The sequence below is a fragment of the Lagenorhynchus albirostris genome, chromosome 1, assembly GCF_949774975.1.
Source record: "Lagenorhynchus albirostris chromosome 1, mLagAlb1.1, whole genome shotgun sequence".
Classification (NCBI taxonomy): Eukaryota; Metazoa; Chordata; class Mammalia; order Artiodactyla; family Delphinidae; genus Lagenorhynchus; species Lagenorhynchus albirostris.
The window spans coordinates 122,082,247-122,105,538 of NC_083095.1; the positions used below are offsets into that span (position 1 = coordinate 122,082,247).

The 23,292-nt window shown below is 37.3% G+C and overlaps 1 protein-coding gene across 1 annotated transcript in view; it reads right to left on the minus strand.

Annotated features, from left to right (window-relative positions):
* Positions 1-23,027, minus strand: part of HERC1 (HECT and RLD domain containing E3 ubiquitin protein ligase family member 1) — a 171,482-nt gene extending 148,455 nt beyond the window's left edge. Inside the window, exons 1-6 of the mRNA XM_060151494.1 lie at positions 22,083-23,027; positions 15,782-15,877; positions 5,069-5,263; positions 3,938-4,249; positions 1,446-1,542; positions 721-864 (exon numbers count right to left, since the gene is read on the minus strand). Coding sequence (XP_060007477.1) covers positions 721-864; positions 1,446-1,542; positions 3,938-4,249; positions 5,069-5,263; positions 15,782-15,877; positions 22,083-23,012 — 1,774 coding nt within the window. The 5' untranslated portion in view covers positions 23,013-23,027. The remainder of the gene's footprint in view (positions 1-720; positions 865-1,445; positions 1,543-3,937; positions 4,250-5,068; positions 5,264-15,781; positions 15,878-22,082) is intronic.
* Positions 23,028-23,292: the final 265 nt, after the last annotated feature.

Here is a 23,292-nt window from a genome sequence, read left to right on the forward strand (position 1 = left end):
TTTTTTAAAGACTCAATAATTCACCAAATAGAGAACTTGGCAAATCACCAAAGAAAAAAAACAAATGGCCAACAACCTCACTAAGGACGAAATACAGATTAAATACCATTTTCACTAGTGAAACTATTTTTTTAATTATCTTAATTTTAATAGCCAGTATTGTTGAGGGATATGGGGAAATGAGCATTCTCGCATCACTGGTAGGAGTGACTGAAGTAGAAAAAGATTTAGTCATTCACTGTATTGTTTTTAATACTGAAAAAAATTGGAAACCATCTAGATATTCAACAATAATAAATTTCTTTGTAAGTTTTGCTACAATCATATGAAAGAATACTTTGTGCCACTGAAAAGAAAAATGTAGAGCCATGTTTCTTGACATAGAAAGATATTCATAAGATACTGTTAGATAAAAACAAACAAGTTATAAGACAGTAACTATGGTATATATAGGTCTGCTTTGGTTTTTTAAAACATCTATGTAGAAACATATGTACATATTTATATAAATGCATATATATTTACCTCCCAAAATTTTAACAATGCTTAGAGCAAATTTTTCTTAAATTTTTTAAGAAAAATTTATTTAAATTTTTAAAATTTCTGCTCACCTATATACATTTGAGTTTTTCTACAATAGCCTTGTATAACTGAAAAATAAATTTTTTTAAAAGTCAAGGAAAAAAGGCCAAAGCTATCAATAAATAATTTTTTACATACCATTGTCTCCTCCTCCAAAAGACCATACAGTTCTCCCATCTTTAGATAAAGCAATAGTATGTGAACTGCCACAAGAAACCTCTCCTACATTGCTAATGTCTTTTACTAACGTTGGAATGTTACGGCTATTACTGTCACCGTGACCTTGGATAAAACACACAAAACAACAAAGAAATAATGTTAGCTCTTTTTCTTTAGGCCATTACTTCACAGGTAGAATAAACATTACAAGTTATTAACAGAATTGAGGAATTTTTTAAGTGCAATTAAATATGCAAAACAGAATCATTTCTAATATCTTCTCATCTCATCTTCTAGGCTGCTCCCAACATGAGATACCCAGTCCCTTCACTGAATCAGTAGAACATTCTATTATGCTCCTCTCACAGCACTTATCTAATGCTGTCTAGTATCGTTAACGCTGACTTGTTTTCACTACCTCCTAGATAACACACTTCAGGATCACTTTAGGATGATATCTTTCTTATCCCTGAAATCCTATAGTGCCTGCTCAAAGTAGTAAATACTTGCTAGATTTAATTACACCTTAAATTTCAGCACCAGAATCTAGGTACTCTCTATATAAAATTATCTTCCTCTGAGCTTAAAACTAACAAAAACAAATGACAGTCTTTGGCCTATTAAATTTAGTCTCACCACTTCTCAGTAACCATCATCATTTCTATTTTTCTGTGATACTAACTTCAGTTTTTAAAAAATCTTACCTAATCTTCCAAAGTCTCCTTCACCCCATGTGTATAATTCACCATCCTCTGTGACAGCAGCACTATGTCTGTATCCAGCTGACACACAAACAACTACCTGTATTGCACACAAAGTGAATTTGATGAACACAAGATACTAAAACATAGAGTTCACATTTGATCCTATACAGAGAGACTTCAGAGATACTGATATTCACAACTCATCCAGAAGTGCCATATACAGTTGTGGAGGTTTTGCCCAGGACAAGGCTGCCTGCATAAAGGATCAAGAAAGTGCTGAAATACAGCCTAACCTCTGTTGGCCAAGCCACAAACTCTGACTTCTACCCAGAGAGGACAACTTTTCTTAATTCACACAGAGACTGTAAAGGCTAGCAGCACTCTCTCGCCCACTCCTCCCTGCCCCAAATACATCAATCTAATCATCTGCAACAATACTATATCACCAATCAACTCTTTACTCAAAGAGTTGGGTGGGGCTGAACACTCATGGAACAATGAAAAATTTTAAATATAACATTAACACAAAACCTCCATTCCTGGCTAATCAAGAAAACTTCATTACATAATAGGGTTAACTCTCAAAAACATACTGACTATTACCAATGAAGAAAGATCTAAGATATAAGCTTATATCAATTAAACGCCTAATAGTATCTCTTTACCCTCAAATAGCTACACAGTTTATGGGCAGAATCAGGGAAATAAGGGTATATGGCGGCATAATTTGGGGATCACTTATACCTTTTAACACTGATCAAAATCACTAACTGCTGAAAAAAAGATAACAGAAAAAATATCCATATTAATAACTCCATATTTTTTAATCTCCAAAAATTAGAACTCACTTTAGAAAATTCAAACTTTATATTCAATTAAAAATACTGAGTAGGGCTTCCCTGGGGGCGCAGTGGTTGAGAGTCCGCCTGCCAATGCAGGGGACACAGGTTCGTGCCCCAGTCCGGGGAGATCCTACATGCCGCGGAGCGGCTGGGCCTGAGAGCCATGGCCGCTGAGCCTGCACGTCCGGAGCCTGTGCTCCGCAACGGGAGAGGCCACGACAGTGAGAGGCCCACGTACAGAAAAATAAATAAATAAATAAAATAAAAAATACTGAGCACCTACTACATTTTAAATAATATGCTAAGAACCTCTGAAATTTTTATCTGTAAATTATTAATTTACTTTTTGGGAATTTTTCCTTCATGATATTCATACTAAGTTATTTTTAACTGGCAATGTTTCCATTATAAAATGAAACACTAAAAGAATATAAATAAGGAATTCCCTGGAGGTTCAGTGGTTAGGACTCAGCGCTTTCATAGCAGTGGCTCGAGTTCACCGGGCCACCGCCATGGTCCTGCAAGCTGTGCGGTGCGGCCAAACAAAAAAATATATATATACACACACACACATACACATATATGTATGTGTGTGTGTGTGTATATATATATATGTATGTAAAGAAAATTTTAAACAATGTGAATTAAGAAAAAAGGTGCTAGAAAAACTAAAAAAATACAACTTTAAAGAGTATTTATCTGAAGTTCCTTACAGTCCCATATTCAACATCTTATCAAGGACCCCCTGATGTTAAGTGGAATGTTCCAAGGCTCACTGATGTCTAAGTTAAACACTGAAAGTTATAATAAAGTAAAATTCATTTGAGAGCCAACTTTGTCAGACAAACTCCCAAGAAAGAAGTGTCCCACTTTTAATTCTGGTATAAAATAAAATTTTAAGTTTAAAGACTTTTATATAAGAAAACATTCATAGAAAGAAAGGAATCTTAAAATGGAGGAACCCACAAAACTGCATATAATTTTAAGTTAGGAAAATGGCTTCATTTCTTTAAGAAAAGGTAAAATAGAAATAAAAAGAGGAGATCTAGCTTCAGTTTCTAATGGTACCATTTATTTGTGTGTGACCTTGGCCAAGTTACTTAACCACTTTAAATGTCTTATTTAAGTTTTTGTTAAAATGCCACCTACTCCAAGAGAACCCTCTGACCTCATTATCTAATATCACACCCAGTCAAAGTTAGTATCTATTACATTACTCAATTTTTTTACTATTATTTGAAATTATTTTATGTGTTTGCTTACTTATCATCTCTAGCCCACAGATTAAAGCTCCATGAGAGTAAGAATCTTGTCTGTTTTGTTCACTGCCCTATGTCTAATGCCTAAAACACTGCCTGGCATTTGGAAGGTACTAAATAAATATTTGTTAAATGGATGATTCTCAGTTTCCTATCTGTGAAATGAAAATAATAACTACTTTAACAAGGCTGTTATAATAATTAAAATTAAATAATGTATGTGAAAGTGTGTTGTAAACCATCAAGCAGATATACAAAAGATAAGCCAAAAGGGGTGGGAGGGTGGGCTACTTCAGAAAGAATAAATCAAAATCTGAAAAATACTGTCAATTATAGCAATCATAGTACCAGTGCATCTAATTATTTTTAAATCCAAAAAGAAGGCACATACCTTTCCCTGCAGAGGGCCCTGAATAAGCTTGGGATATTTCTGTGTTGAACTATTTCCATGTCCCAGTTTCCCATAATCACCATCTCCCCAGCTGAAGACTTCTCCTTCTGTAGTGAAAGCTAAAGTATGACCATCAGATCCTTTAGAAGATGAGACCTTTTTAATGGACCTGTGAGGCTCAAATGTTAACTTTTTTAAAGTAGACTGATTATTAGAATCTCCAAGGCCCAGTCTCCCATAGCTGCCTTTACCACAAGCTCTGACAGAGCCATCCATAGAAATGACAAAAGTGCAGTATTGTCCAGCTTCAATCTATAAGCAAACAAACAGAATCACAGATATAAAATGCTTCTGTGAAAATCAAAGTATAATATTTAAGTTGATTTTACCAAAGAGGCTCAAAGGATATCTTTTAAAGCAGAATATGAATATCCATAGAGATTAAGAAGTAAACAGAAAATTAAGAAAACTGTTCATGGCCTATTCATGTTGACGTTACTGTTGAACTCAAATTAATGTATATTTTATCTTTTCAGGTTATCTAACAGTCATGGTTCAATGAAATAACAAAGAAAAATGTTTAGCCTACTCTTATATAATTGGTGAAGGGCAGGAAGGAAAATTTTCCTGTAATTCCTTAGGGTCCATTATAACAACAGCCATGTAATATATATTCTAAATTCATTTGAGAAAAACATATGTTTTAATGAAAATAATAAAACAGAAAGTTCCATTTTGCCTAAAAGTTAGCTACAAATGTAAAAAAAGTGATCATAATAAGAAAATGAAATGCCAATATGGCAAAGGGAAAATTTTCATTTTTACTTAGTCTTATTTACCATTTGTGTTGAATATAAGGGTAAGTCTGCTGCCATTCATAATTCTTTTTAAAACTCCAGATGCAAATTTAACTTTTTAAAACTTGGAAACACTATTAGGGAAATGAGGGACTTAAAATATTTTTTTCTATGAAAATGAAAAAACTGATGCAGTATAGTATAGAAACAATATAGGTAAGAAACAAGCAAGAACATTCACTCATTAAAACAAAAAACAAAAAAAAACCACTCTTAACATTATTTAAAGCAAACCCTGTCATGTACCAATTTGTAAGGTATGCAGAGAACTCACAGTCTGCGCATCAGAGAAACTAGGAGCCAGTTTGGGTTGTAATATTTTCTCCTGTGTGCCTTCTACCAACTGATGGCTGCTATTGCTCCCCCAAACATAAACCTCACAGGTTTCTGAAACAATAGGAGCATCACCAGTCTGAATGCTATCTGGGCTAGCACATGTTCTTGAGTAATCAGAAGCCATTCTGCAAACCTATTAAAATAAGAAACAGGCAATAAATAGTCAAGACATTCTTAGTACAGATATTTTTATAAATATTCTCTGAAATTATTGTTGACTTTCCTTCTTTGAAAACTATCTCAACTGCTCAAATAAACTAAGAGCAACACATCCAATCTTAAACACAGATGGCTAGACTATTTACTCCTGCAGAATAAATCACTAAAAGATACCAACAAAGGTGGCAAAAATGGGGAGGGGGAGACACACAATCAAGCGTTTATTAACTAAATATTTTATTAACGCATATAATAGCATTATAGAAGAACAAAGTAGGAAAAAACCTACCTTTGATAATCCCATCGCCTTAATACAATATATGCTATCTTTTTTTATATTTGTCCTTCCAGAGTTTTGCATATACACGCTCTTTAACATAGTTATCACAGTGGATACATAAGTGACGATACAGAAGGGCCATGAAGAATTTTCTCTATGTCTACTTAATCTTCGTAATTGAACCAATAATATTCCATCTAATGTAAAAATCACAATTTGCTTAAGCATTTTCCTTTAAGAGGACACTGAGATTCTTTCTACTTATTTGTTATATGAGCCATTTTTAAGAATACAGTTGTGGCTACTTCATTGTTTTGTTTTGTTTTGTTTTGAAGGAAAATAATCAATGCTATTTGGCTGCAATGAAGTGTGTTCCCGGCTGGCTTCGTCGGGGGGGTTCCATTGATTCGCCCTGGGCACTGGCTCACTCCCTGCCACCTAGGCGGCCTCCTCCTCCTCCTCCTCCTCCTCCTGTTGCTAGATTTTTAATTACTTCACTTGGTAGAGAACCTCGGACATGGGACTACTATATGCAAAAAGTGACAACAATCTTCTGATTCCTGAAACATACTATACCAAATTGCTTTCAAAACTGGTGTTACAATATTATTTCATCACCAGCAATGTATAAAATGAGGGCGGTCTTAAAAACGATAAAGGTCCAAAGCAATTCAACACTCACACACATCTATACGTATCTGTATATGTATATAGATATAGATATATAAAAAATCATGGCTTATTTACCATTTGTGTTGAATATGATGGTAAAGTCTACTGCCATTCATAATGCTTTATAAAAATCCAGGCTTCTCCTCTCCTCCTCCCCTCTCCTCAAAACCCTGCCAAAAGCACAGGACCCAGGGTGGTCATCACAGCTGCCCTAACCAATGAATAGGGCTATGTGAGAGTACCAGTCTCACTGCACCCATACCAGGAAGTATTATGCTCTAAATTTTTTTTGAAAAGTAAAGTGGGAAAAAAGAGGATGTATTCTTTTAACTTCACACTTCCTTATTTTCAACAGAACTGAAGTTTTTCCATCTATTTGCTTGTAACTAACTTCTGCTCATTTATTTATTAGGGTTTAATGGATTTTTTACTGACTTTGTATGAATCCCATACAATAAAGATATTATCTCTGACTACAGCTGTTGTCAATTTGTTGTCTGCCTTTTAGGGGTTGGTTTTGTTTTTGTTTTTCTCTGAATCAAGTAAAACAATAAAAGAAGAATCTTCAAAAGTCAATATATTATATTGCCAGACCATGAAATGGGAAGGGATAGAGTAATTTCAGTTAGAATCTTTAAATAGTACCCAAAACCATAGAATATATGTGTCAGACGAATAATTTTCAGTGAACATGATGAGAGTTTTGAGGACATACAAAATATGCATAAGTAAAGGCTGCCAGTCCCTAATAAGAGATCTGAAATTCTGCTGCTGACAAAAGGAGGATGATGGGCCCAAGTAGGTTAGAATTTTTTATCTAAAGATCTATTACAGTAGTCCCCCTTTATTCGTGGTTTCACTTTCTGTGGTTTCAGTTACTGGCAGTGAATCATCATCTGAAAATATTAAATGGAAAATTCCAGAAATAAACAATTCAAAAGTTTTAAACTGCATACTGTTCTGAGTATCATCCCTTTGTCCAGCATAGCCACACTATATAAGCTAGCCACCAGCAGTCACTTAGTAGTCATCTGGTTATCAGCTCATCTGCCACAGTATCTCAGTGCTTGTGTTCAAGTAACCCTTATGTTACTTAAAAACGGCCCCTAAGTGCAAGAGTTGTGATGCTGGCAATCTGAATATTCTCCTACTGTACATAATTTATAAATTAAGCTTTATCATAGGTATGTATGTATAGAAATAACATGGTTTATATAGGGTTTGGTACTATTCATGGTTTCAGGCATCTACTGGGGGTCTTGGAATATATTCCCCATATTTAAGAAGGGACTACTGCTCTATAATAAGACTTAAAAAAATAATAGCCCTCCTTCCCTGACCCCCACGAAAAAGAGAGAAGAGAGGAGAAGGGGAGGGGAAGGGAAGGGGAGAAGAGGGGAGGAGAGGAGAGGGGGAAGCAAAGGGGGGGGAGGAGAGGGGGTAAAAAAAATCTGTTCACAAGACTTAGAAATGTGTTTTTTTAAAAACAACTGGAGGAGGGGCTTCCCTGATGGCGCAGTGGTTAAGAATCCGCCTGCCAATGCAGGGGACACGGGTTCAAGCCCTGGTCCAGGAAGATCCCACATGCTGCGGAGCAACTAAGCCCACATGCCACAACTACTGAGCCTGTGCTCTAGAGCCCGCATGCCACAACTACTGAAGGCCGCGCACCTATAGCCTGTGCTCCGCAACAAGAGAAGCCATCATAATGAGAAGCACGCGCACCACAACGAAGAGTAGCCCATGCTTGCCACAACTAAAGAAAACCCATGCGCAGCAACAGAGACCCAATGCGGCCAAAAAAACCAAACAAACAAAAAAACAAACAAACAAAAAAAACAACTGGGGGGGGCACGTAGAATTCTGGAAAAGATGACAATAGCAGCAGCAATGTAGTTTTCTAAACATGGAATCATTACACAAAACAAATAGAAGGCTAAACTCCAAATTTGTACTTAATATTCACAATAAAACTAGACAGACATAGCTCCGGTAACTCCAAAATATAAGCAGGTGCAGACAAACCACTACCAAATACAGAATCTGCATGGGAATAATATCTGTGCAGGAGGAAGCCAAAGAGTGTCTGACAGACCTCAGAATAAGAAAACCCCAAAACAACCAATCAGGTACTCACCAGAAAGAACAGTGAGCCAATCTAAGAACAGCAGCTGCAACTGGGAAGAGTTTGCCCTCTCTGATAGCACGTAAGTACAAAGGTCCCATGATGAGAAGTTTGAAAAAAGCTAGAGCAGTCTAGCTCTTGTGAATTCTTGAAACTGAAAAGCCAGTACTCCCTTCCAGGACAGAGCCCTCATACTGAGCAGAAACTACTGGGAGTGGAATAAAAGTTGAGCAGAATGAGGACAACAGAAAGGAAAGAGAAAAAGTTAAGATAAAAGGTGGGGAGGGGAATACGCTTGAAACCACCATGTTTTGTCTAACGTTACACAAAAACAATAGAGAAAGGGAGTCTATGGATTTAGAAAAGCCATCTTGAATGCCATCCCATTCTAAAAATTTAGGAAAACAAATTTTTCATAAAAATAAGCAACAGAAAAGTATGAAAGTCAAATTCCATATGAAGTTGTTATAAGGGGAAAAAAAGGAAAAGAGGCAGAATAACATCCATACAATAAAAAAATGACAGATGAGAAATGCCCACAAAACAGATCAAACTGTAACCTATTTCAAAGCAAGGTAAAGGGATTAAGAAAATGAAACACGACTTGAAAGAAAAACACAAAACTGAAAGAGAAGCATTCAAAAATGAAGTGACAGACGCAAAAAAACAATTAGAAATAAGAGAAAAAATCATTTCAGAAATGAGGGGTAAACTATAAGAAATCCAAGAGTAAATAAATACAGAAGATAATACCTTATGAGCAACAAAAGGGAAAAAGCTGTTCAGAAATAAAAAAAGAAATGAAAATTATATAAAAAGTATTCAAAAAAAAGAAGTATTCAAAAAAAAGTGACAATTACTAAGTTAATTGTTAAAAATCCAACATACATCCGAGACTGAACCAGGAAGAAACAGAAAATATAGAGACAAATTACAAGCACTGAAATTGAGACTGTGATTAAAAATCTTCCAACAAACAAAAGCCCAGGACCAGATGGTTTCACAGGTGAATGCTATCACACATTTAGAGAAGAGCTAACACTTATCCTTCCCAAACTCTTCCAAAATACAGCAGAGGGAGGAACACTCCCAAACTCATTCTATGAGGCCACCATCACCCTGATACCAAAACCAGACAAAGATGTCACAAAGAAGAAAACTACAGGCCAACATCACTGATGAACATAGATGCAAAAATCCTCAACAAAATACTAGCAAACAGAATCCAACAGCACATTAAAAGGATCATACACCATGATCAAGTGGAGTTTATTCCAGGAATGCAAGGATTCTTCAACATACGCAAATCAATCAATGTGATAAACCATATTAACAAATTGAAGGAGAAAAACCATACGATCATCTCAATAGATGCAGAGAAAGCTTTTGACAAAATATAACAGCCATTTATGATAAAAACCCTGCAGAAAGCAGGCATAGAGGGAACTTTCCTCAACATAATAAAGGCCATATATGACAAACCCACAGCCAACATCATCCTCAATGGTGAAAAACTGAAAGCATTTCCACTAAGATCAGGAACAAGACAAGGTTGCCCACTCTCACCACGCTTATTCAACATAGTTTTGGAAGTTTCAGCCACAGCAATCAGAGAAGAAAAGGAAATAGAAGGAATCCAAATCGGAAAAGAAGTAAAGCTGTCACTGTTTGCAGATGACATGAAACTATACAGAGAATCCTAAAGATGCTACCTGAAAAATATTAGAGGTAATCAATGAATTTGGTAAAGTAGCAGGATACAAAAGTAATGCAGAGAAATCTCTTGCATTCCTATACACTAATGATGAAAACTCTGAAAGTGAAATTAAGGAAACACTCCCATTTACCACTGCAACAAAAAGAATAAAATACCTAGGAATAAACCTACCTAAGGAGAAAAAAAACCTGTATGCAGACAGAAGACCTATAAGACACTGATGAAAGAAATTAAAGATGATACAAACAGATGGAGAGATATACCATGTTCTTGGATTGGAAGAATCAACATTGTGAAAATGACTCTACTACCCAAAGCAATCTACAGATTCAATGCAATGCCTATCAAGCTACCAATGACATTTTTCACAGAATTACAACAAAAAATTTCACAATTTGTATGGCAACACAAAAGACCCCAAATAGCCAAAGCAATCTTGAGAAAGAAAAATGGAGCTGGAGGAATCAGGCTCCCGGACTTCAGACTATACTACAAAGCTACAGTAATCAAGACAGTATGGTACTGGCACAAAAACAAAAAGATAGATCAATGGAACAGGATAGAAAGCCCGGAGATTAATCCATGCACATATGGGCACCTTATCTTTGATAAGGAAGGCAAGAATATACAATGGAGAAAAGACAGCCTCTTCAGTAAGTGGTGCTGGGAAAACTGGAAAGCTACATGTAAAAGAATGAAATTAGAAAATAAAAATAAACTCAAAATGGATTAAAGACCTAAATGTAAGGTCAGACACGACAAAACTCTTAGAGGAAAACATAGGCAGAACACTCTATGACATATATCACAGCAAGATCTTTTTTGACCCACCTCCTACAGAAATGGAAATAAAAACAAAAATAAACAAATGGGACCTAATGAAACGTAATAGCTTTTGCACAGCAAAGGAAACCATAAACAAGATGAAAAGACAACCCTCAGAATGGGAGAAAATATTTGCAAATGAAGCAACTGACAAAGGATTAATCTCCAAAATTTACAAGCAGCTCATGCAGCTCAATATCAAAAAAACAAACAACCCAATCCAAAAATGGGCAGAAGACCTAAATAGACATTTCTCCGACGAAGATATACAGATTGCCAACAAACACATGAAAGGATGCTCAACATCACTAATCATTAGAGAAATGCAAATCAAAACTACAGTGAGGTATCACCTCGTACCACTCAGAATGGCCATCATGAAAAAGTCTACAAACAATAAATGCTGGAGAGGGTGTGGAGAAAAGGGAACCCTCTTGCACTGTTGGTGGGAATGTAAATTGATACAGCCACTATGGAGAACAGTATGGAGGTTCCTTAAAAAACTAAAAATAGGGCTTCCCTGGTGGCGCAGTGGCTGAGAGTCCGCCTGCCGATGTAGGGGACATGGGTTCGTGCCCTGATCTGGCAAGATTCCACATGCCGCGGAGCGGCTGGACCCGTGAGCCATGGCCGCTGAGCCTGTGCGTCCGGAGCCTGTGCTCCACAACGGGAGAGGCCACAACAGTGAGAGGCCCGTGTACAGCCAAAAAAAAAAAAAAAAAAAAAACTAAAACTAGAACTACCATACGACCCAGCAATCCCACTACTGGGCATATACCGTGAGAAAACCATAATTCAAAAAGAGTCATGTACCACAATGTTCATTGCAGCACTCTTCACAATAGCCGGGACATGGAAGCAACCTAAGTGTCCATTGACAAATGAATGAATAAAGAAGATGTGGCACATATATACAATGGAATATTACTCAGCCATAAAAAGAAATGAAATTGAGTTATCTGTAGTAGGGTGGATGGACCTAGAGTCTGTCATACAGAGTGAAGTAAGTCAGAAAGAGAAAAATAAATCCCATATGCTTACATATATGGAATCTAAAAATAAAAAGTGGTTCTGAAGAACAGAGGGGCAGGACAGGAATAAAGACGCAGACGTAGAGAATGGACTTGAGGACACAGGGAGGGGGAAGGGTAAGCTGGGACGAAGTGAGAGAGTAGCATGGACTTATATACACTACCAAATGTAAAACAGATAGCTAATGGGAAGCAGCCGCATAGCACAGGGAGATCAGCTCAGTGCTTTGTGACCACCTAGAGAGGTGGGATAGGGATAGGTGGGAGGGAGATGACAGAGGGAGGAGATATGGGGATATGTGTATACGTATAGCTGATTCACTTTGTTATAAAGCAGAAACTAACATACCATTGTAAAGCAATTATACTCCATAAAGATGTTAGAAAAATAATCCAACATAAAAACAATAGTGGTCCTAGATGAGAACCAAATAAAAAGAGTAAAAATGATACTAAAAACAATAATTTAGGGAAACTTCCCTGAAATAAAAAAGATTTGAAACTACATATTAAAATCCTCACATCTCTGAGAACATCGACCCAGAATACATAACATCAAGATGTATTCTAGTAAAATTACTGCCAGAAGAAAATGAATGAATATACTTAAGAAGTAAAGAAAATGTGAGCCAAAGATTTAATCTTCTCAAAACTGACTTTCAAGTATAAAGTGCACAGCAATTAAAATGTAAGAACTAAGAGAATCTTTTTCGTGAGTATTTATTGAAGATTCTACTAGAGAATAAGCTTCAGACAAACAAAAAGAATAGAGAGCCACTGACAGAAACTGGCAGTGAGCATGAAATATGTAGTTACTTGTACAACTCATACTTAAAGAGGGTTAAAAGGCAGAGAGTAAATATATTCTGAGTATGCAGATATAATACAACTACAAAAAATGGGGAAAGCATATGTAAAAAGTTAATATTTTTAGTAATCATACAGTGGTAGTGTTTGTCTTATTTTAGGATTGCTGTGTGTGTGTGTGTGTGCGCGCGTGTGTGTGTATGTACTGTGGGATTAAAATAAATAATTACGGGATATTCTAATTCTATATCCCTGTATCCTTCAGAATCAGCATTCTTAGTTGGAAGAAAGGATATATAAATGTAATATAGAAAAGCAGAAATTCTATAGCCCTGATTTTGAAAGTATCAGTATCAACTCATGAGGTATATTAGCTTTAAATACGCATGCATGTGTGAACACACACACATTTCCTAGCTCTGGCTACTGTAAGACCCCAGAAAAATAATACCGACTTAGTAGTGATGAGCACCCTGATTGTGGTCCTGAAATAATATTTTCCACTTTTAAAAAAACAGTGTTTATGGAGAAAGAACTAGCTGGTTGCAGATCCAGATCAAGAAATGTATGAGTCCAGAAACAATTTGATGGGTCAGATAGCAAGGAAGCGATCAAAGATTATTAGGCCTATGTCAAAAGAGCTTGGGAACCACACTGAAAGAGACTACTACCCTGAAAGACTGTTGGCCAAAGATAAAACAATGTGAGCTTCACTACAGATAATAATTCAACAAAGTAAAATTTGAATCGGTTTAAATCTACAAGTTCATAACAATACTTTTCAAGTGAAACCAATTGGTCAAGTTTGGAGCATGACAGGAGATCAGTCCATTAAACTGGAAACTAGTAAATAAAAATCGGTGTTAAAAATTTTTTTAAAAATCAAGTGGAGAGAATCAAGCACTTATTCTGCTTTTCCTGTCTGAACTGTGGCAGGGTAACCAAACTGTCAATAAAGGAATCATCTCTTTATGAAAACATTCCAATTAATAAATGAAAGAGGAATGATATAATTAGAATATCACCATTTTGCAACCAAGCACCAATGAATTAATAGATCTGATCATTAAGAATCAAGGGCTGCTAATACTACAAAAAGACAGACAACCAGATGGAAGATCACAACACCATGTTTAGCCTTGCCAAAGGGATCAAACCTGAAACTGATCAAGCCTCTAGATTCACCTGTCAGTATGCAGGAAATACATAGGAACTGCATTATGAGTAATCAATCAGCAAACTCCAGATGGTAGGAAATTATACAGCCTTAAAAGTCCAAGTTCCTGAACAAATACACTAAAGGAAAAGAAAAACAATGGAGGGGGAACCTATAGATTAAGAGATTTAAAAGATATATATAGGACTTCCCTGGTGGCGCAGTGGTTAAGAATCTGCCAGTCAATGCAGGGGACGTGGGTTCAAGGCCTGGTCCGGGCAGATCCCACATACTGCAGAGTAACTAAGCCCGTGATCCGCAACTACTGAGCCTGCGCTCTAAAGCCCGCAAGCCACAACTACTGAGCCCATGTGCCACAACTACTGAAGCCCGTGCGCCTAGAGCCTGTGCTCCACAACAAGAGAAGCCACCACAATGAGAGCCCGTGCACCACAACGAAGAGTAGGCCCCCGCTCGCCGCAACTAGAGAAAGCCTGTGCGCCACAACGAAGACCCAACGCAGCCAAAAAAAAAAAGTTTTAATTAAAAATATATAAATACTAAAAAGATATATATAGATATATAGATTGCTTTAATAGGGAAGACTGAACTATAGTGTCTAGGGATGCACACAACTATAAAGAAATGCAACAAAGTGACTACTCTTGAAGTCAGGATAGTGGCTATTTACGGAAGGAGGAAAGGGATAATGAACCAGGACATGAAAGGGTTTCTCGGGTTGCTAGTAAAGTTTTATTTCTTTCCTGGGCACAGATTAAAAGGACATTTGTTTTAAAATAATTCATTAAGGCACACATTTGTATGTCTTTCTGTATCTGTTTTAATAATACATTTTTAAATTAAAAAATGCACATATGGGAGGGGGAAGGGTAAGCGGGGACGAAGTCAGAGAGTGGCATGGACATATATACACTACCAAATGTAAAATAGATAGCTAGTGGGAAGCAGCCACATAGCACAGGGAGATCAGCTCGGTGCTTTGTGACCACCTAAAGGGGTGGGATAGGGAGGGTGGGTGGGTGGAAGGGAGACGCAAGAGGGAGGGGTTATGGGGATATATGTACACATATAGCTGAGTCACTTTATTTTACAGCAGAAACTAACACAACAATGTAAAGCAATTATACTCCAATAATGATGTTTAAAAAAAATAATGCACATGATACAAAGTCCAAAATGAATAAAAGGGTATGCATTGAAAACTATGCCTCCTTCCCACACCTGATGCGAGACACCCCGGCTCCACTTTCTAGAGGCAACCAATCACGGATGCCACTTTCTTTTGCATCCTTTCCAGAGACTGAATGGATTTTTTTTTTTGCGGTACGCGGGCCTCTCAATGCTGCGGCCTCTCCCGTTGCGGAGCACAGGCTCTGGACGCGCAGGCTCAGCGGCCATGGCCCACGGGCCCAGCCGCTCCGCGGCATGTGGGATCTTCCTGGACCAGGGCACGAACCCGCGTCCCCTGCATCGGCAGGCAGACTCTCAACCACTGCGCCACCAGGGAAGCCCTGAATGGATTATTTTTAAGGGATAAATACATGCTGTAGCATTTTAAGACAAAGTAATTTTTATTGATTGATTGATTTTTATTGGAATATAGTTGATTTACAATGTTGTGTTACTTTCAGGTGTACAGCAAAGTGAATCTGTTATACATATACATATATCCACTCATTTTGAGATTCTTTTCCCATATAGGCCATTACAGAGTACTGAGTAGAGTTCCTTGTGCTATACAGTACATCCTTATTAGTTATCTATTTTATATCTAGTAGTATGTATATGTCAATCACAATCTTCTAGTTTATCCCTTGACAAAGTAATTTTTCCCATAAAAGCCATGATTATTACGTACCTCTTCAAAAAGACATAAAGCTGCCTCATAGAGTGAGCACAAGCCATCGGATGTTCTGGGTGGTTCCCTCCACTGACTCCGATCAGCAGATGAACCCTATAATTAAGACATTGTGGGATACAGTTAGGGAAGGAGAGAGACATGTATTAAAATCACTTAAATAGTCTACAAAAACATCTGAGGAACTGTTTACATAATTATGTGCATTAAAATCAAATCCTAACATTAGGTCATGAAACCAATTTTATGTGTAAGTGTTATAAAAGACATGGCTATAGAGTGAAGCAGTAAATTAAGTACCAATCCCTCACTTATTACATTAGTGATTTGTTCTAAGTGTCACAAGGTTTGACCTAAAAACACTCAAGGAGGCAGAATTTTGCCAACTACACACTCTTTGGGTGGCCAATATCCAATAAATGGGGTCCCAGCAAATATTCTACTCCCCTGGGGCTGTCTTGTCCACTTGCTCCAAGAATACAGTAGAATGCAGCCAGCTTAAGTGATGATCCTTACCAGAGCAGCAGTAAGTCTGTTCCTCCCTTCTTAGTTTCAGCACAACAAAGGTCCCACAAGTCAGTTCATGTAGCTACCTGACTATATTAGCAACAAAATATCTTCTTCCTAGCACAGCTGAGGAATCATAGCTCCTCTCTGTGACTAACTGCCTACTCTCCACAATAGGGCCCAATGGCTATGACCAGAAATCATTCTTTCATTGAAAACTGATAAATCAGAGAGTGAACTTGACCTCCACTGTTCCCTCAAATTCCCATATCCTTAAATCTTTACATCACAAATGTCAAGTTCTTTCTCTGATTTATCCATCCTCTAGTTGTAAAATTTTCATCTGTGGCTTTATTTCAAAGACTATTATATTGTAAAAATATTTAGATTCTAGATGATCACCGGGCAAACATACCACAGAAAAGTATATCCTCTACCATGGAACGGAGGTTGGCCTAGATGCTCTGTACGATGCCATCCAACTCTAAGATTATATGATTTTATCAATTCAGACTATTTTAATTAACGTGGTTCCTAAGTAATGAACGAAATGAATATGTTGACTATTTAATTTATTGCTGGGTCATCAGGTGCTAAGCTACTGCTACCAAATCAATTTTTCTTTTTTATTGCTTAGGTGGTGCTTCTCGAATTTTAATGTGGACATAAGTTATCTGGAAATTTTGTTAAAATGCAGATTCCAATTCAGTAAATATAGGTGGGGGCCTGAGATTCTGTATTTCTAACAAGTTCTCAGGTGATGCCAATGCTGCTGTCTGAGGCTCACACTTCAAGTAGTAAGGCTTTCGAGAGCCATTTGCAGGTCTTGGAGTCATATGAGAAGCTGAGTGTTCAAAATTATCTAGTTCCTAGACACACAAGGTGTGGCTATACCAGCAAATACTTTGAGGCACAGCCTCTCCAAATTCCATAATTAGCTGCGTAGCACTTCTGGGAGAAACACAACTGTAATCTGTGGCTCCGTTATTTAAAGGCCACCTCTACTGATCACCAAACCAAAAGCAGATAAGAAACAACAGCAGCTTGTCATACCTTTCTAGGAGCTGGCACCAGGCCGGTAATAATTCCTTTTTATGCCTTTCTACAGTATGAAGGAAAATGCTGAAAATAACATAAGGTTTTCAGTGAGAGATCTGAGTTTAAATCCATGTTCCATCACTTACTGGCAACGTGACTTAAGGGTAAGTTTGCTTATCCTTAGACAGGAATAATTCCTCTATTATTTAGGGCTGTTGGGAAGAATAACTGAAATTATGCATAAAACATGCTTAGCATAGTTCTTAATACATAGTACGAACTCAAAACTGGCATCAGTAATTATTATTTTGTATGATGTACATGGAGAAAGTAGAGAAAACACAGGGAGTCTTTAATAAATTCCTACTAACTTTAAAAATACCAAACCAATTTTTTTAAAAAATCCTTCAAACACTGTCTGCAGTGACTGTCACTGACTTCTGTTCTCCCCAAAAAGTCAATAGTTAAGAGTAAGACTAATCCAGCCCCAGTAAATTAGGATTAAAGATATCTTAAAAACCCACTCTGTATAGAATTCTTAATGTGTTTTGTAAATATACTGCACAATAGAAAAAGAGGCCTATACCTAGGCATTTTTAAAGAAATTACATTTTGGAAATGTGTAACTTCATACACTGCTAATATACCACAGGAAGTTCAAAGGTCCAAAGATAAATGGGAAATTAAAATAACATAAATGTGTGGTTTCACAGGTCTTCATTGAATTACCTTTCTCTTATTTACCTACCATCAAAAATAATGTAATACCTTTTCGTTTTCACATCTGTCTTTTTAAGAAAATCAGACAAGAACATTAAGACTTGATGGAGTACATTTCCTTACATTCTTGCTATCTGATTTTACTCTGCTTAAAATTGCTTCAGTGACTCCCCGCTGCCTACAGAATCAAGCTCAAAACCCCATAGCATGGGATACCTGGCCCTGCCCACGTTGGCCACCTCAGCTCATCCCATTCCAGCCCCAGCACCCAGGAGCCTACTCTCCCACACCTCAGTCACTTTGAGAATACTAATCCTCTCACCTGAAAACTTCTTCAGCTCCCTCACTCACACACCTCATGTCTGCAAGCAAACTCTTCTTACTTTTCAACTAAGCTTAGGCATCCTTCATTTCCTGCCCCTTCCCTTCTAGCCCTCCTCCTCCTGTATCTCATCACCACCTCCCTGTGCAGACCTCTACTACAGCCCAGCATCATTAATATGAAATGTCTGTGCATCTCTCTCTCCTTACACTGTGAGCTGGCTAACGGCATGGACGCTACAAAGCTGATTCATCATTTTAACCCATAGCCTAACAGTATCTGGCACACAGTAAACACCTAGTGGCATCAAAGGCCAAAGGTGTTTTTCTTGGTGTTTATTTTTTTAGAATTCAGGGATGTACAGTGACATTATTTCCCTACTCTTTATTTAAATGTAAGTTAATGAGTATCTTGCATGCTTGCACTCAAACAGAATTACTATGTGCATGGGTAGAGGAGGTTAAGAATCACACATGTAAATACAATTTAAGGATTAAACTCATTTTTGCTAGGCCTTCTACCAGGTACTCAATTGATGGTTATGTGTCTCTCCCTCTAACTTCTAGCTTGGGGATACATTCTGTCCCAGCTGTTCTTGAGCAGAGAATCTTAAGACAGGGAAGATAAGGTCAGGACGGGCTTCTTCCCCAGAATATATCCAGAATTCTGAGGAAAGCTATCCGGGGTACCCTCATCCCAAGAGAAAGCTACAATGTAGGGTATAGCCTAGGAGGGTAAAGAGGGAGGCGGAGGCCCCTTCTACCTAGGTGTATTTGACATTTTGTCCAGAAATGAAAGAGGCCAAGTGGAGAGAAAATTGGAAATCCAGCAATAAAATAAGGTTATTATATTTTATATCTACTTTAAGGTAGGCCTTCATGGGAAAAAAAAATAAGTCAATTTAACATAAACAGGGTAAAAGCTGCATACAGCTGTCAGAAAAAATGTGGGCTTTGCAGACAGACTATGGGTTGTAAGACTTAGTTAACACAGTGCCTGGCCCATCAGTGCTTAATCAGGAGTATACATAATACTTTCAGTTCTTTTGCCAAATAGATGTGTAAATTTAGGATAATTGCCACAGTTTCTTCATCCTTAAGATAAGGATAAATAATATCTACCTTACAGATTAACATGATAATTGAATAAGACACTGCTTATAAAAAGCACCTGAGGGGCTTCCCTGGTGGCGCAGTGGTTGAGAGTCCGCCTGCCGATACAGGGGACACGGGTTCGTGCCCCGGTCCAGGAAGATCCCACATGCCACGGAGCGGCTGGGCCCGTGAGCCATGGCCGCTGAGCCTGTGCGTCCGGAGCCTGTGCTCCGCAACGGGAGAGGCCACAACAGTGAGAGGCCCGCGTACCGCAAAAAAAATAAAAATAAAAAGCACCTGGTAGGTAGTAGGCACTCAACGAAGGTTAGAGCTCTTCCTCCCTTATTCCAGGTACTGGGAAGCAGTAAGTAGAATCCAAAAAATGAATGGGATGGTTTACTATAGGTTAATTAAGTGAATATTAAAACACATTATATAGGTAGTAAATATATTTACTGTAAAGATTTCTTAAGGTTATAGAGCCAATTTAAACTTACAGCCAAATATGCATACAAACCAATTTACAACATGCTAAAAGACAATGGGCTAAACAGATACTGAGAAAAGCAATTTAGTTTCTTGGGGCACCCTCTTCCCACTAAGGAGCAACACTGCAGGATAAGGCCTTTGAGGGTAAGGTGGGCAAGAGGCTTCTGACTCAGGGTATTTAGCATTTTGATTAAAAAGGAAACATACCATGGGCAAGCGTACGATCATATAAGTAGACTGCACAATAATTAACATGTTTTCTTTGTAACAAAGGCAATGCAAAATAAACAGACTGTAAAATGAAGAATTAGGTAACTCCTCACAGAAATATTAACATGTGACCATGAATAGATACATTATTTTAGGTCATCAAATGGCATCACATATTTGAAAACGGTATAAATTTAGAGAATGTTACCAGAAAGTATTAAGAATTGGAAAATAAAATGAGAACAGATATGCAAGTGAATAAGTTTAAATATTGAATAAGAAACCACAAGAGGCCTAACTGCCTTTCATAGCTGTTACTTCAAACCTTTCTTACTTAGATCATTGCTTAGATCTCTGGCTCTAGATTCCTACTTCAGGTAAAGATCATACGGCCCTTGTCAACATTCCAGATTCTGAACAAAGCACCACATGCTTTTCTAGTCTAAATTTTATTTAACATTAAGGAATTCAAATTTTCATAGATCTCATGATCTAAAATCTCCAAGTACTTGCTTACAATAAAATTATTTGTAATAAAATGACCCAATATTTACCATTCAGTTCACAAGTACAAAATGTAAGCCAGGTGAAAATTTAAATGCCCTGGTTTGAAAATAAATTCAACATAATTGTTTTTTATGAAACATTCCTGTCAATCCAACAGCTTTCCACATTTTTGGGGGGGGAAGGGGAGTCGTGAAACACACATACATAATTTACAAGTGGCATTTTTAATTATTTAAACTAAATAAATTTGTTAATTGATATTTGGTAATGAAGAATATCAAAAACGCTGATCAATGTAACTCAATTGAAATTAAATCAACTTATAAGTGTTTCAATCTTTATATTCCAAATTTGTATTCTTTTTTTAAATTTTTTTTTTTTTAAACAGTAGGTTCTTATAAGTAATCCATTTTATACATATGTCAATCCCAATCTCCCAGTTCATTGCACCACCACCACCCCTCTACTTTCCCCGCTTGGTGTCCATACGTTTGTTCTCTACATCTGTGTCTCTATTTCTGCCCTGCAAACCGGTTCATCTGTTATTTCAAACTTTTATTCTTGGTTTTCACAAAAGCATTAAATTTCAATCTCAGAAATTCTTGAAATTGATCATATTGCACTATATTTTACTGTTTATTCTTTAATATGGTATCTAAAGTTAGTTCCTTTATGATAGTCAAGCAATTAAGTTCCTTCATGAACAAGACATTTATTACAGATCTAGTATATCAGTTCATTACTCCCCTCCATTCAGGTCTCCGCTCAAATGTCCCAATTCAGAGACTCCCCTGATCACATTAACTAAAATACCACACCTTTCCCCTCCCCGATCTCTGCTTGAACCCATCATTTTGTATTCCTTTCCCTCCCTTATTTTAATTCTTAGAACTTAACACTACCTAAAATTTATATTTATTGTCCGATTCCCCTACTAGGCTGTTAGCTCCAAGAAACTCTGTTTTTCTCTGCTGTATCCTTAGGGCCTAGAATAATACTTAGTACATAGTAAATGTTTAATAAAAATGAAGAAGGATGAAATTAGAGATTTTTTTCAAAAGGTCTCCACACTTACTAGCCAAGGCCCCTCATTTTACTTTTGAGTTTACTAAAACACAGAGAAGTTAGATGAATTTCCCAAGTTCACACAGGAAGCCATAAAACTTAAACTACAATCCTAACTCCTGATCCAGTGGTCTTAACACTATACAACTAGCCTGTCCTTGAATTACATATTCACATCAACACATATAAAAGTTTCTTTACTCAAAGTATCTAAATTATTTAACTAACCTAACAATCACCAGTAGAATTCTCAAATCATTTGCTATTACCATCAATTCATTAAAAGTTGGGTTGACATTTCCCAAAATTGTTAGATAAGAATTTTAAAGTTCAGATTTATCATACGTACCAAAGAACGTCTCATCTGCATTAATATAGTCATAAAGCAGTCAAAGCTGATCATCCCCTCCTGGCTTGATAGTAGTTTGCTTTTCTCCATGGAATTTACAACTGCTGAAGCCCCTAAGGCCATTTCTATCCATTCAAGGAGATACCGCAAAGAACCTCGCTGAGCAGCTAAACCAAGCAGCAACTCGGAAGCTAATCTACGACCTAAAGTGTCTGCTCCAGAATTGGGAATAGTTACTCCTTTAAGAAATGTTGTTACTTGTGATAAGCAATCCAAGCCCATAGGTGGAATCTTGCTTTCATTTGCTAAAGATAATGGTGGCAAAGAGCTCACAACTTCAATTGCAGTATGAATAACGTCATTGCAAAGACTGAGACCAGGTCCCGACACAGGCATCATCCAACTTTGTCTCAGAAGTGCAAATAATAAACTTAGACCAGTTCGAACACCCATTTCTATAAGTGCATCAGTGCTTGACCGGGGACGTTCACTAACAGAATGGACATCTGCCGAACCAGAGCTGCTCTCCGGAGAATGCTGCTGCTGTTTCACTTTGCCTTTATCATGGTATTTATTAGAAAGTGCATAGAAGACACGCTGGAGTACAAGCAATCGTTTTCGAAGTGCCCCAGCAAATGGGGAATCTGAACATACCATCTTCGCTAGTGCTAGCTGACTGCTAAGAAGGGCATCCAAATAGTGGTCCTGTTCATCACTTGAAAGAGACTCACGTTCAAAGTCTGGCAACTGTGGTCCTTTGAGGCACAAAACTTGTTGGGGCAAAGGTACTACTTCCTTATTGCTGACCAGTTTAGAATATAGAACAGCAACTCCCTCTCTTGTAGCAATAGATTCACTGTCCTCTGTAATCCAGGAGCTGTTGAGGTGTTCAAGCCATTTCAGTTTCACTGGTGGAACCATAGTTGCCATTTTGATTTACTCTTCAGCCATTAGTTCTATAAAGGGAGAAGAAAAAGGAGTCAAGTTTCTGAACTTCCATCATATATTACCATTAGTGGTTTCAAACTGGTGAAACACAAAGTCTGGACTTCAGTTAACAGTAACATACCAATGTTAGTATTTTAGCTTCAATAAATGTACCATGGTTATTTAAGACATTAATATTAGGGAGCAATGGGTTGCAGGGCATACGGGAACTCTGTACTATCTTTGCAAGTTTTACATAAGTCTAAAATTATCCCAAAATAAA